This window comes from Aquila chrysaetos, chromosome 13, assembly GCF_900496995.4.
Source record: "Aquila chrysaetos chrysaetos chromosome 13, bAquChr1.4, whole genome shotgun sequence".
Lineage (NCBI taxonomy): Eukaryota > Metazoa > Chordata > Aves > Accipitriformes > Accipitridae > Aquila > Aquila chrysaetos.
Window position 1 is genome coordinate 10,257,501 of NC_044016.1, and position 15,210 is coordinate 10,272,710.

Below are 15,210 nucleotides of genomic sequence, written 5' to 3' on the forward strand. Positions count from 1 at the left end.
AAAAGCTATTCACCATTAGCTATTCACCAAAAAAAATCTGAGCTTTTAAAATTATGTTTTAATGTCTAAGGAATTGCATGTTACCTCCACATTAATGGCGAATGAGTTCAGTATGAGTACAGTGGTTACTGTAAGAATTAATAATGATCGACCACTAGTAATTGTGATGAATTGCCAGATTGCTTATTGAAGATTTGGGTGATCTACTTCCAGGACTCTGCCCTCATTGCTTCTGTAGATATATCTTAATATCCACCACAATTTATAGTAAAGCATTTTTCATGGATTTACCAGAAGCAGCAATGCTGAGTAAACAGTAGCCCTAGTTCAGTGGCATGCTCACACACATGTCCACATTTTATTGCATGAGCTTTTACACATTGGCTTCGACTCTGAGAACAAAGAATAAGTCACTGCAACCTTTAATGCTTCAGTTAATATGATAAGGGCTTAATAATTTTATATCTTACCCATATTTTTTCTTTCTCCAAGTGCAGTCAACACCCAATCCTAATTTTAAAAGCCTGTGAGTTATCAGAGGTCTTGTCATTCTTTACTGGATGTCTTTTCTTGAGATCAGAGGTGTGTGCTCAGTTGTAATTTTATTGTCTTTTGCTCAGCTCCAAGATTAAGTAATCTACCAATACGGAAAGTCAGTTTGATCATTTATTTCTTCTGAAACCTGAAATCAGGCAGTGCAGTCTTCACTCTGTAATAATTTAATTTCAATGTAACAATGCTTTTAAAATTTGTTTTCCTTTCTTGCCAAAGAATTCAAATGCTTTTTTTCCCCTTCTTCTTTCCCAGTCTATCATTAACATTCAAAGCTCTTTAAAGCCCTTTAATGTCTACATTGTATGACCTTCTGTATGAGTGGTGGTCATATTTCGTGTCACTGCTGCTCTTGTAGGCTCAGGTTTGTTTTTTCCACCTGGAGACCATATCTGTTTAGTCTGTTAAGACTAATTTCTGTCAAAGATGCTGAAGTCTGCATGTTTTTATTTCCATGACTCAGTTTTACTGTTCATTTTTCTTGTTTTTAAATATTTAGGTTAAAATGTTCAAAATAATTAAAGGTGGCAGCATTTAATTGAGAAGAGTGATTTAGGTATATGCCTTTCCGAATATACTCTCTTCTAAGTATCTGTCCTTCAGAAAAAATTCTCTCTCTCAGTGTACAGAGTATTGGTATTCTTTGCTGATACAGACATAAATTCTTCTAATTTATCTAGTATTTTATTTTACTTAGTGTTGTTTAATTTGATAGTCATCGTAATTGGGGGAGAGCTGGAAATACTTGATACAGTTCCTGTGCAGAGGGTATTCCATGGGTGACACATTACTTCGCTTCTGATTTCTAAGATTCTATAACTTCTTAAAAATTTTAATATTTCTCTTACTCGTCCATGACAGCAAGAGATTTTTTTTTAGCTTTTATTCTTTTTTATTATTATTTATTATCTCTTAAAAAAAATTGAAATAAAGTTATAGGTGCAGAAGAGCTCATTGCATTTTTTCACTGAAGAGACTATGGATAAGGCTTGCTCCCCCCAGTGGTTTTCTCGCCTTCTGCTAGTTTGCAGATGGGAGCACCAGAGGAAGTGAATGGATTTTCATCTTAATTGTTGGTCTTCTTACAGGTCTGTCAAATGGATTAGCTCGCTAGTGGTGGTGGTGTTTCCTTCTCTCCAATTTTATGGCAAGTTCACATCAGAGTAGTAAGACTCTGAGACCACCCAGAGGGCTGTGCCGTGGTGCTGAGGCTGTCTTGTGGCCCTTGTGAATGTTCTGTACTAGGAAGGTACAAGAAGAACAAGGTAGCACCTGTGTTAAAACCATTTGATTTTTTTGCCCTGCTCTTTGAAATTAGGGTGTAGATCTGAATAGCTGCTCTGCAAACCCCTTGCGTCCCTTCACCCCAGAAATATGCTAGTTGTGCAGGCAGAACGACTGTGAAGTATTGTGCAAGGATTGTCACTAAGTGGTTGAAAAGTTTTCCTGTGTGGAAATAGGATGGATCTGGTTTGGGGTTGCTTTACATTGGTGCCTTTAAACTCTGACAACAGTCCCAGGAAGGCATACTTTCCCTCCTGAGCACATCAAGCCCACCACACCTGCAGTGCATATATGACCTATGTAGTGTTCAAATCAAATTTGTGGAATCTGCTTGTGCTGTACAATGCTCTCATCTTATTCAGTGTCTGTGATGGTAACTCTTAAGCAGAGAATGGAAAACAAGACGTCTCTTTGGGACGGAGATTTTAATTACCTCTTGCCCTAGAGAGAGCTGTCCTCCCAGGTTAGAGCAGAAAGTATTGGAAGGGCACTGTGGTGAAGATTAGTGAGAGGCTCCTTTACCAAGCCACGGTTGCAAATCAATAGAGGCTTTCAGCTGTCAGTGCAACCAATCCCTAAACCATGAATGCAAATATTTACTTCTACTGAAAACAGAGAGAATTTACAAAAAAAGAGAAACATATTTCCATTCCTTTATTTAGTCGTAGAATCAATATAAATGATTTGAGGATGTGGAGAATTCAAAGTGCTCCACGATAGTACTCACTTGAGTATACAGCTTATTTTCATAGACCAAAGCTTTCATTCTGCAAGGAGGAAAATACCAGCACAGCAGGTCACTCTTGGCATAAACACTTCTGATGTGTATGTGCTCCTTTAACATTTAATTTTAATCAGAACGGACCGATATCTCTCCATAACATTTAGCTTGCTTTCTTTTGTTCAACAGAAAGTGTAGAGCTGTCGATAATTTTTGAAGTACCCATTTCTGTGACACCTGCATGATATTTTTTAATATTTGCTGAATTGATAATGTTCATGGTAGTGGAGTATACTGCGCAATAAACTGCTTTTGTGGCTGATTAAATGCCAAAGTGAAGTGGAGGTATTCAGCAACTGCAAAAGCCGTTTATTTAGTGTATGCCAATGCCATGAACATTATTCCTGTTACACAAGATTTGCTATACCCTAATGTACAGAAGTATAAAAGAAATTGTTTCCTTTTCTTGTGAGGGTTGCAATTGCTGTGCTGCTTCAATCTCACACTTCACACTGATATGACATTCGGGAATGTAGCTAGGTTGAGTGGCTTGAGAAAGAGGCTGGTTTACACAGTGAATAATTATTTAAAAGAGTTCTTTGTGTAGGAAAAGCATTATGTAGCTGGGTATGCTGAACTAAATTAACTGCAGTATGCCAATTCTCCAACTTTGGCCATTTAACTTTCGATAGGAAGACTTGCCTTTCCCTGCTGTGGTTCTCCCTTGAGGGCTTTGGCCTGGGAAAGACAGCTGTAGACTTGATTATTGGTTTAACTGGAGATTTGCTGACGCACGTTTGCCTGTATTGTTCTCCCTCGCTGACCAGTGCCACCAGCTGGACCACTGATAGATAAGAAGTTGCAGCTACTTCCTGTCATTCTTCGTGTAGCTTTTTTCTCAGATAGAGGTTGGCAGGAGCTGTATGTAACCCTGATGTTTCTCTCAAGGAGAAAGGAATTTTTTTTTTCTTTTTGGTGCTTAGATAGGTTATAAGAGAATGGTTTCATGCTGGTTGGATGAAATAAGTACCTCATTGACATATAGTTCTTGTGCCATCCTATTCCTTCATGATAATATCTGTTACAGACACTTCCTGCAATTTGATTACATACAAAATGAGAAAAATAAAAAATTATGATGATTTCATTGACTTCTCTCTTAATATATGTTAGATATGTTGCCTGCTAGAAATGAAGGGCTATGGTGATTCTGTAGCACCAAACTGTTATTCTTCTTTCTAATTTCTTTTTTTGCATATTGATTTAATATCATGTCATTGATTTTCTATGGATTATTTCTTTTTCGTATTTCCTCATGACTTCTCTGACTGAGGAAGGGTTGTAGGCTTTTTAATTCCATTGTCATTCACGTTTGTTGTTACCCTCAGAGCTGACAATCACTTAATTTACAGTTCATCTGCCATTCTTTTCTTTGTATGGAAGAAGCTGCAGCAGAGAAAACTGGTATTCCACCCTACAGATTGAACAATGTCATCAGTTTGCTGTCCACAGGATCTTCGCGAGTTGCAGTCTGCACTCTTTCTTTGCAGAAGATTATCATTTATTGCTACAGAGTGATAAACTTTTCTAGTAGCGATTTCTTAAATTTGACTACTAAATTGCATATGCAAGTGAGCAAACACAAAGAAACAAGACTCTATTTTTATAGTTGTCTTCTGTTCTTCATGAGCCCAGAAGCTGGACAGTGGACTGCTAAATGCCTGTTGTTCTGTAAGTAGGCTGGGGCTAAAATACACAGGAGAAAGATTTCAGCTATATGGAATGGATACTTCTGACACATTTAAAGCAATATACCCTGTAGTTACAGTTTGAGTATCATTCATGAAAAGGAAAGTGTTTTCTTTATCTGTTTTCCACTTCCTATGGAATTACAGTTATAGGCACATGTTCTGGAGTTGTTTTTTGTCTCACACATTAATGTCTGCTGTCCTGTGAAGTTGCTTCTGATTACAGAACGTTGGGTGCAATGGTAATAACTCCATGGCCACTGAAGTCAGTGACTAACAGAGAGGTGATACTTCAGTGTTTTCTTTCTGCAGATCACCATGTGGTAGAGAATGAGGCTGTGAAGACCCTTCCTCTCTTCCAGGTTAAACCCCTCTGTTGCTATTTCATTCTCAAAATGCTGCAGACTGCAGTTGCCTAAGAACATAATTTTAAGAATATGAACAACCCCGATACTTAGGCCTTGTATACTAAAGGAAGATGCAGTGAGCCCACATAGCAGCTTCATGCTGGGGAGAAAAAAGATTTTGGACTTTATTCACCACAGTTTTATGTAGGTATGCCTGGTGAATTGGGAAAATTGTTTAGGAGTGATCAATCCTTCTGTGAAGATCGCTTTGTAATGCTGCTAAGGTCAGTGAGACCTTGGTTTATTTGCCACATAAGTGCTGCTTGAGCGACTTAGGATACTCCAACACACACAGGAACAACCTTAACTTGCACACTAGAGGCTTTCCACCTTTTAGGACTGTGATTTCTTGCACAGCTTGCTCATTTGGTACAGATCATACAGTGAGGTGAACTAATCAGGGTTTCATCAGCATTGTCCCTCTGCCTTTGATATAGCTTAAACACTTTCCTGTAGTAGGTGTTTAGGATCATAAATATATGTTCTTTCTGTTTTTCCACTACTCAAGCTAAGTGCTTCTAGAAGTTTTTGTAGTAGCAATCTGTTACTGCAAACTTGATCGTGCCATTCTTCTGTGGTAGTGCTTGCTGAAGTTGGATGTAATTCATGTGCAAAGTGTATGAGAATAATTATCAGTGACCTCTGTCAGTATTTGCTTTTCTGGTGTGATACTGGCTCTTGATTGAATCCCACTATAATTTTTGTTAAGACAGACAAGAACTCATGAGGAAATTCATCTCCCAACTACTTTTTGGGGGGCGGAGGGGTTGGCAGAGGACCAGTGGCTGGAATGCAGAATTAGGGTAGCAGGTCTTTGTTTTCAGTTTTGTTTCTTTCTGATATGTGACTTAGTCTGGGATTTAGTCTTTTCATCTGTAAAACTGCAATAATAATACTTGCAATTTGAGACTTACAACGTGCTTTGAGACCAACAGTGAAAAGCTCTCAGTAGTGTATTTATTACATCCTGTTTGTAGATGTTACAAGCAGTAGCTAGGAGAAATGAGAATAAAATGAAGCCAAATACACTGATTTAAAAGCAAACTGTTGAAGCCAGGCCTGAACTAGTAAAATAGTTACCCATATGCCAATGCCTCTCTTCACATAGCTCAGAATTAAATTGCAGGGTTCCAACTGCTGTCAAAAAAAAAAAAAAAAAATTTCCAAGGTTATAACTGTTTAATGGGGGGAAAATGGCTAATTTCTGTCTCTTTAAATTTTGTGGTGGAGAAAATAAGGTGCTTTGATCTTTAAATGACAGCTTCCAGAGTCATTACATTGAATCAGTTAATCTCTCCCAGTAGTTACCTTATTCTCTCTTCCTCATGGGCATCCTCTTTCATGGTCTCAGTGCTGAGCTTCAAATCAATGAACAAACTGTTACTGCTTCCAACACAGCCTGTCTAGTGAGCTTTCCTGCTTTCATGCATTGCCAAGCTCTTACCTCAAACCTTGGCACATCAAAGTGGAGAAGAGGTCCAGTAGTGCCACATGTGTGTTAACCAGGCTGGCTCCATCATCTTCATTTACACTGTACAGGTCAGGCAGTCCCTTGCCTCTTGACAAGAGAGGTTTGCCAGAGACTGCATGTCCTGTCATTCCCAGGTGACATACATAATTCAAAGCGGGTCAAGTGACACAGCAGTGACTGCAAGTATCCTTGGTCATCCCTTTATCTAGTTTAAAAAAACACTAACCAAAGCAACTGATCTACATATCTTTGTATGAGATATCCATGCCCAGACAAGAATAAGTTGCATTCTGTGTCATGCTGCTTACTGAATATTCTTTTTGTTCAGCCTGGTTTTCGTTCCTCTTAGGAAAAAAAAAAATTGAGACATTTCCCAGTGTAAGCCCCACGAGCATCTATGTTATGTACGCTATGAGGTATTTTATCTGCTAGTGCACAGCAAATGCTGTGAAGTAATACCTGGGAGTTTTTTCAGGTTTTGCCAGCTAGTGCACACGTATAAAACTCAGGAGCTGAGGTTCTGGAGCAGTGTCTGTTCTCCCGCCCATGTAATTAGTCTGTTCCTTTAAACGAAGGGGCTACAGTATACACTGGATCTTGTGCAAGTTGTATTAGAGTAAATTTGTGGTTTTAGACATAAAAGTTAGGCATCTAAAATGTAATGTAATTAAAAAATAGCTCCTCCTCTTTTCCAGGAAATAAAAGATTTGGTAAAAGGTGAACATTTTTAGACAATTTTCCCTTCTGAGAGGGTAGTACTAGGAATTTTCCAAAGCATTTGACATATAGTTCTTTTAATAGAAGCCACCTTGCATTAAGCAACAAGTAAGAGGGTTTTTTTTTCACTGATAACGTCAGATTTACTTTATTAATATTCCTAAAAAAGACCTCAAATATATTATCTTTAGTTGCAGTTCACTGAGGCAGAATTTCAGGATAGGTGCTACACCTCAAAAAAGAATAACATAATTGTGGCTGCAGAAATGGGTGTTTTGCTGTAGTGTGTAAGACCTTAAAGTCTTCTGTGCTTCTTCCAGCAAATTCAAAGATATGTCCCTGAAAATAAAAGTGAATCATGCACATTCCCCTCTTTCTGTGACATATACAATGCATCCAGTGTGTGCAGTATGGTAGCAACAAAAAGCACTGGGATTGGAAATTTCACCTGAAGTTTACTGGCCTGAATGCTTTCTACCTTTTCATGGTTTAACCCCAGCCAGAAACTAAGCACCAGGCAGCCGCTCGCTCACCTCCCTCACAGTGGGATGGGGGAGAGAATCGGAAGGTAAAAGTGAGAAAACTCGTGGGCTGAGATAGACACCCTCGCTGGTGGGGTAGGGTGAGAATCGGAAAAGGCCTTGACTCTGCTCAGCCATAATTAAAAAATCTTGGCGTTATCAACACTGTTTTCAGCACAAATTGAAAATGTAGCCCCATACCAGCTACTGTGAAGAAAATTAACTCTATCCCAGCCAAAACCAGCACATACTTGCACTTGAAAACATTTTCTGTTGTCTGTGCTAATCGTCATCATTCTTCTTTGCTTCCTAACTTATGGCTAGATCACATGAACTACTTCAAAATGAGAGTTTTGCTCAATGTCTGTGAGAATGGTGCAGAATCGATTCCTTCCTTCTGTGAAATTTTACATTGCTTTATCAGTAGTATTTTCTTTATTTGTTTGATTGTGATTTGGGGCCAGAAGTAACAGAAATCTGAATACAGTATTTGATAATTAGCCAGAGCTAAGCCTTTCCTATAAGGGCACCAATAATCTTGTTTGTGCTGTCTTTACTCAAGATCACCCTGTTTCTAATTCTCTGTTTAATAGTATTCCAGATTCTGTTATCAAAATCCTTCAGCTTTCTCCAGTACTTTGCTGCCAGGTTTCTTACAAGTCTGACAGCCTAAGAGGTCCTTCTGTACCTAAGATATAACATTTCCTAATCCCCAAGGGTCCTTTAAAAATCATTTTATAAATCAAGCTTCTCTGTTTCCATGGCCATGTATAATTGTGCATACACCTTTTTAAAGATATTGACTTTGGAGGTTGGAGGGAATTAAGGAAAAAGTTCAACTTAAACTAAAGTATCTTGGTATTACTATTTTAACACTTTGATATTATCTTTGTTCATTTTATTCTGCACATACCTTCATCTAGGTTTTCTCCACTTCTGTGTTCTTTGCAATGTTGGATTCAGTCCTTAATTATCCCATGCCTGGGAGGAAAGGAGACAGTGGTTGTTATAGATGAGTGGGTCAATGGCAAAGAAAACAGTCCCAGGGATGAGCAAAGCAAAGCTGGTGTACTTCCTACACTGGGACTTCTAGGGGAGGAAGGATTGATAGATGTTCTTATGCTACCTTTATGAAACTTTGAGATTCTTAATACAGTTACATGTCCTCGTTGTGTCAGTCTGAAGCCCCCTCTGTCGTGATACCATGGCAAAAAGCCTTTAAAAAGAGCTGAGAATGTCCTTGCACTTTGTGGTACAATGATTTGAGTGTGATTCCTCACTGGAGCTGGTAAGAATAAATATATAGAATAATATACTTTAAAAAAGAAAAACTTAAAAAAGAAACCCACCTAATCTCAGTTTGGTAAGAGTAAAACCACAGTAAGCATAGTAGTATGTATAAATATATATGAATTCTGTATGTAATTTCCAGTATTTTTGTAAGGAGGTTTTCACAGCATAATTTTATAGTTCTAAAAATGGAAAATTGTGCTTGTTCTTTGTCTGATACTTACCAGTGTAATTTATTACTGAAAAATAAAAGTGATGAAAAAGTGATGAATACCTGCATATTTCATCATATAAAGAGTGTGGATGAATCTTCTTTCTCAAAGCAGCTAATGCACTTGCATATTTCTGAAAATTGTGCAAACACAAAATAAGATTTCTTTTTACTCTGCCACTAACAGATGAGCACATCAGGTAATACAGCCTAAGAAAATAAATGACAGTTAGTGATACTTATGATATTTAGTCTACTTTTACTAATGCATCTGAACATCTCTCAGAATTTTGACTGAAGTGGAGCATTCACATTTTACTGGTGAAGCTAAATAGTAGATAGCTAGCTAAATAGTAGAATTTTTCAATGGCTACAACTGTTACTGCATCCCTCACTAAAATTAGAGGTTAGATTTCTAACTGATGTACCTTTAAAAATAAAATTTCAGTTAAAGGTCATACACAAAGTCTGTTTTGATGAAGAAGGAAAAGCATATCTTCTGATCCCACTCGTGTCCATTTGTAGCACGTAGTGTCTGTATTTCTGCATTCTGACTATACGAAATCTGTTATTTTAAATTTTTTTTTAATCCTCCTTCAGGTCTCATGGAAACCTCCTCTAATACAGAATGGCGAAATCCTTAACTATGAGATTCGCATGCCTGATCCACGAATTGTCATTACTGGGAACACTTCATCAACGTTAAGTCATTTGGTGACTAATCTTATACCCTATACAAACTACTCGGTCACTGTAATAGCTTGTTCTGGAGGTGATGGCTTTCTAGGAGGCTGCACAGAGAGTTTGCCTACAAGCGTGACTACACCTTCAACAGTTCCTCAGAGCGTTAGTCCATTGTCTGTGATTCCAATCAGCGAGTCCTTTATTGCCATTTCTTGGCAACCACCACTAAGGCCGAATGGTCCTCATCTGAGGTAAGCTCTTAGTTACAACTGAGATAGCAGTTTTCTTCTCCTTACCTAAATCTGACCCTGAAAATTCAGAGTGATGCAAACTTTATGAGGTGATCTCTTAATTTCTGACTTTTTGAAGTTCCTCTTTAGAGTTCAGGAGCCAATGAATGGGCTCATGGAAAGTGGGTATGTCTAGAAGCAGATAGCAGGGTGAGCTTTGAATCATTTTGAACTTAGAAAGAGTCAGGATTATTAGGAGCAAGCGTGGTGTCTGTGCTGTGGCATTTCCTTTGCAGAACACATTCAGGAACACTCTGGCTCTTTCAGATCAGTGCTGTCTGAAAAGCCAGAAGGAGCAAGCACAGGATACTTGCAAAGTCATAACTGGTTTGGGCTGCAGCATCAGCCACTTTTTGGTGGCAAGTTCAGACAAGAAGTTCCACCAACAAAATGACAAGAAAAGTATGAGATCCCTGTGAACATAAGTATTTAACACATCCAATATTCTCAGTATTCTGTGTGGTTTATTCTACATAAAGAGAAAGTGACCATTTGGAAGTGTGATGACATGAAATAATCTTCAAAACTTAACTGATTAATAAATTGCAAACGAGGGAGTGCATGAGAAAAAATGGAAGTTAAAATGCTACAAGTTTGGGGGCAGAGCCAAAAATGGGAAATGCAAGGAAATGCTGGGTGTAGCAGGCTGGACTTCACCACAGAAACGAGAGAAAGGCATCTCCTCTCAGATTTGTCTGGAATACTGGGATGGAGATCTTGACTTGAATCTGTTGATTGCTGAGAGTGTGTGTGTATTTGACATTTAAAAAAATATGGATTTGAGTGCACAAAGATTTATAAAGAGGAATGTATCTTTATATATACACAATAAAAATGTCAAACGAATCTTTCGTTCTAGTGCTTTAACGTATTGTGAAACATTGTGCATGGAATTATATCTCTGTACTCCATATGTTCTGGTTAGTAGCTCTCTTCTAGGTGCACTGATGGGTTCAATAATTATCATGTAATGCCATTTCAGTTGCGTATGTTATTACAGCACAGTAGCTTGACTCTTTCTTCAGGCTTAATTAGGGCACACTACAAGTGAATGAAATGATGATTGCTCTACAGTAAAATTTGAAGTTTTTGAAAAGCGGTCCCTGTTATTCTGGGGTTAACAACATGACCATTTTACCATAGATTATTGAAGTAATTCAGCACAACCTACATCTGCAGACTTCATTTCCTTCATGGTGTGCCATGCTGCCCTCAACAAGAACAACCACTGAAGCAGCTGCTCTGTACGGCATGATGGAGCAAGAAGTCTGCAGCAAGCAGAGTAGCAGCAGCAGCTGCCAGTGGGGGTGATTTACACATGATCACCATTCAGTGTTCAAAAAGATTTTGATGTTTTTCATGACTTGTCTATGAAGTATATTGGACAGAATATGCCAGGACTGTTCCTAATAAAACTGTAATGGGTACTGTTGACACTGATGAACCACTCATGTGAGAGTTTTTCTTGGGGTATAAAGTCATCTGAATATTTTGATAGAGTTGGAGTTTAATTAGTTTTTGCTATTTAATTTCTGAGGTTATACTCCCAACTTCTGCACTAATTTGGTTTGGCATCACTAAGGTCAGTGGCACAATGCTTGTTTGTACCTGTTGAGGATTATTCCCCAAACTCAAGGGCGAAAGTTGTTGGAAGTTACGCACGTACATCCTAGCTGCCATGGAGCGTAGGAAGTCTCAGCTCTCTTGTAAGAGAGCTTCTCAGTTGATTTCTGGTTTTGAAGCAATGCCAAATCACTCTGTGCAGTACCTATTAAATACCCTTTTCATTCAGGGTCTCAAATCTGGAATGGTATTGTCCAACATTCCCTCATCAGACTGGAGATGATCTCAACATAAAAAAGATAAGTGTCAAATTACACATGAAGCCAGCGGTCAGAAAGATCGTTGCAATGGGGTGGTGACCCACACCAAGGCATTCTGCAGAATGCTTAAACACAGAAGGAAACATTTCACAAATAAGTGCTTCAAGTGAGAGTCTTTAAGATCTGCCTGAGTATCCACATACTTTTTGGCTGGAATTTAACAGTAGAACCCTTCCAAAATGGGGGACAGGGAAAGGATGATGCATAGCAGCTCAGCACTTTAGAGAATTAAGTTGTGTATTCAAGTGAAAATATATGCGTATGACCCTAATTTGCTGGGCATCAGTGGAAATACTGTTGTAACTATAGTTTGATTAAAACTGCAGCTTACCATTGAAAGTGATTCCAGAGTGGTTCTATAACTGGTAGGAAGAGTACAAACATCTGGTGCCTCACAAGCAAAACACCACTATCAAACTGAAACAAAAATCATATTAAAAATGTCCTGTGAAATGTAATAAAGAAGAATAATCCAAAAGATTTTGAACAAAGATATAGAATTTTGTTTCCTTTAGAGTATAGTTTTCTATGTAATCCCTAGAATGATTAGGAAATGCAAAATATAATATTACCCCTTTAGTTTGTGTAGACGCTGAGTGATTTAATCATTGTTAAATTCCATAAAGGTTTTGTATAAAAGATGATGAAGACTGAATGATGCAGAATCAGTGGAAGACATGTTTTCTGAATCAGGCAGTCTCATGGCTGACCTGCTGAAAGATGGGCTTTAGCTGACCTGCTGTTTGGAACAGAGACAGCAATACAGCTTCAGTTACCAATTAAAACCAGGATGAAATAGTTTGGTCTTTCAAGCTCACATCATGAATGTCTACCCAAATACAAAGGTGTCTCACTGAGGTCTACAGATGGAACAGTTAACTCATTCTACACCTGTTTGTCACCTGTAATTTACACTGTGGTTATTTGCAAACACACTTTAAACACAAATGCACACTTAAGTTGCTACTACCAGGAAAATAGTAATAGCAATGCTGTATGTTTCAACACATTTGCAAGAAAGAGAAATTGTCATTTCATATTCCAAAGCAGCCTGTGCGTATCAGATGGCATCAGTCATGTCTGCATAAGATACTGTTACTGTGCTATTTGGACTTGATCTTCATACCGTTTCCACAAAGTTTAAAATCTGTAAATCATTAAATAAACTCATTCTTTCAAATGGAAGTGCTTAATTTTCCATTTTCAAAGTAGTTTTTTAAAGTAATTGAATGTTTTAAGTCATGAAACATTAAAAAGAATATTTATCTCAGAAAGTTTACAGCTGTAAAAACAAAATAATGTGTGGCTTTAAAAAAAACAACTGGGGTTTTTTTTTTGTGTAATAACATTAGTTGAGATAATCCTGGTGTTCTGCTTGTCTTTTGTGTTAGATATGAGCTCCTGAGACGTAAAATCCAGCAACCACTTGCATCAAATCCCCCTGAAGATTTAAATCTGTGGCACAATATTTACTCAGGAACTCAGTGGTTTTATGAAGATAAGGGTCTTAGCAGGTGAGATTACAAAAACTATAAAAACAAATGCTGGCATTTTGTATAGTGTATGTTTAATAGTTCAAAGTATTTCTTGTGTCTTTATGTAGTGAACATATTAATTATGTAATGAAATATTTTTTGTCATCATCTTTGGTATTAATCATTCTAATATGCAGGGATTTATTATTAGTCTGTCATTCTTGACTCATACATTGTTTTGCCCTGAAAAACAAATGAAAATAAAGATCTTGTGAAATTTTAGCATTGATATGCTCATGCAATCAAACCATTTAGATTTATGTGTACATGCGCTCTAGATTTGTGTGCTGGCAAAGTCATAGCACAGGCAGAATGAATGTTTGAGAAGTCCTAGCTGGGAAACATTTGAAACTTGGTTTCAGCGTTGTTTTTCTTACCTGGTTTTAGAAGTGCAAATTAACGATTGCTTTAATATCTCCAAAGGCAAGAACAGTATTTATTGCACTCTCAGATGTAAGGGCAGCTTTGGGTTAGCTTCATTACAGTTAAATGCAGAGGCTTGAGGGTGGGGAAATGGAGGGTGGGTTTTGTTCCTGAGTATGTAACAGACCTACTGTGGTATAGAGCAAGACATTTGCTCTTGATCAAGTTTAGTTTCCACATCATAAAGTCAAGGCTACCACCCTTAAGACAAGCAAACACGCACATTAAGAACCTGTAACAGAAGATTCAACATGGATTCTACATTGGTTTTTTGTAGGTAAAGTCTCGGGAGAACATTCATGGGTGGTTTCAGGATGTGTGTGTTCTCTGTGCTTGTGTGCTGATGTGCTTTATGAGGACTGCCTGTCAATCATTGCCCCTCAAACATCTGTACGTTACTTCTACTTACTTTGATAAAAGCTGTGTGAGCATCCCTCCTGAGCACGATGTGAACCAGCAGAATGTGACCTCTGCTCATGACTGTTGTATTGACCAAACCAAGCCAAGGGCTACTGCTTCTGGCTCGCCATTGCCTACTTGCTGAAAGTCACTGCTCATTTTCGTCTGTTGCAATAACTGATCATGGAGCTGTTCTTTTACCCAATCCTGCCCAAGAGTCCATTTCTTTCTTTCAGCCGTGCTTGAAATTCTACATAGAGTTTCCTTTGGTTTTAGTTTAGCTCATTTCAGCAGCGCTGACGTGTGCAGCAGTTACGTTAGCAGTTCAGAGGGGGCAATAAATTCTGACAGGGCCTCAGTGACAAGTCGTTAGGCACAATGACCTTTTGGGTTGAATGAGCTATGGCCAGAAAAGTGTGCCTAACCCTCGGACGCACCCGAACGCTTCTTTTGGGGAGGGTTCTGCAACCTGCAGCTGTGTTTTTGCAGTCAAGAACTCAGGATGAGTTTGTGGCTGGAGAGGTGATGCTGCAGAGCGACTCAAGCCTTATTTTTCACAGAAAGAAAATCCATGTATCAGCATCTATTTTCATTTGTGTCATGCTTTAAGCATGTTCCAGAATTAGTGAATTTTTATTATATTGCTGACAGAAGTCTATTTTTACAATGATTTTTTTCAGATGGCTTCTTCATTTCTAGTAGGTTAAACCAAACTTCTTTTATTTTCATTGCTGGAAATGGAAATGTTGAAAATATGGATCAAAAAATGAATCTCAAATTCTGATCATTAAATTGCAAGACTAGATCCTGTTCATGTTTTATTGCACATGTGCTACAGTGTCCAAGAAAATACTACATGTTCACAAGCGACAGAAAATGCGGAGAGCGAAATAAGGCGTTACGTATGTTGTCACCATTCTACAATGCTTGTAGTTACAGTTAGAGCTAGTGAGCTCCCATTAGTTTGCTTTCTTCTCGGTGGGACTGTTAAAGCTTAGCTCTTCTGAAATCAGGCTGTGGATGGTTGCATAATATGGGGTGCATTTAAAAAAACCTTAAAAGTAAATATACAGT

General features: G+C 38.1%; 1 protein-coding gene across 1 annotated transcript in view; it reads left to right on the forward strand.

The window, feature by feature from the left end:
* USH2A (usherin) overlaps nucleotides 1–15,210 on the forward strand; it is a 395,016-nt gene that overhangs the window by 266,079 nt on the left and 113,727 nt on the right. The window contains 2 exon segments of the mRNA XM_030034435.1: nucleotides 9,523–9,857; nucleotides 13,171–13,293. Of these exon segments, the coding sequence (XP_029890295.1) occupies nucleotides 9,523–9,857; nucleotides 13,171–13,293 (458 nt within the window).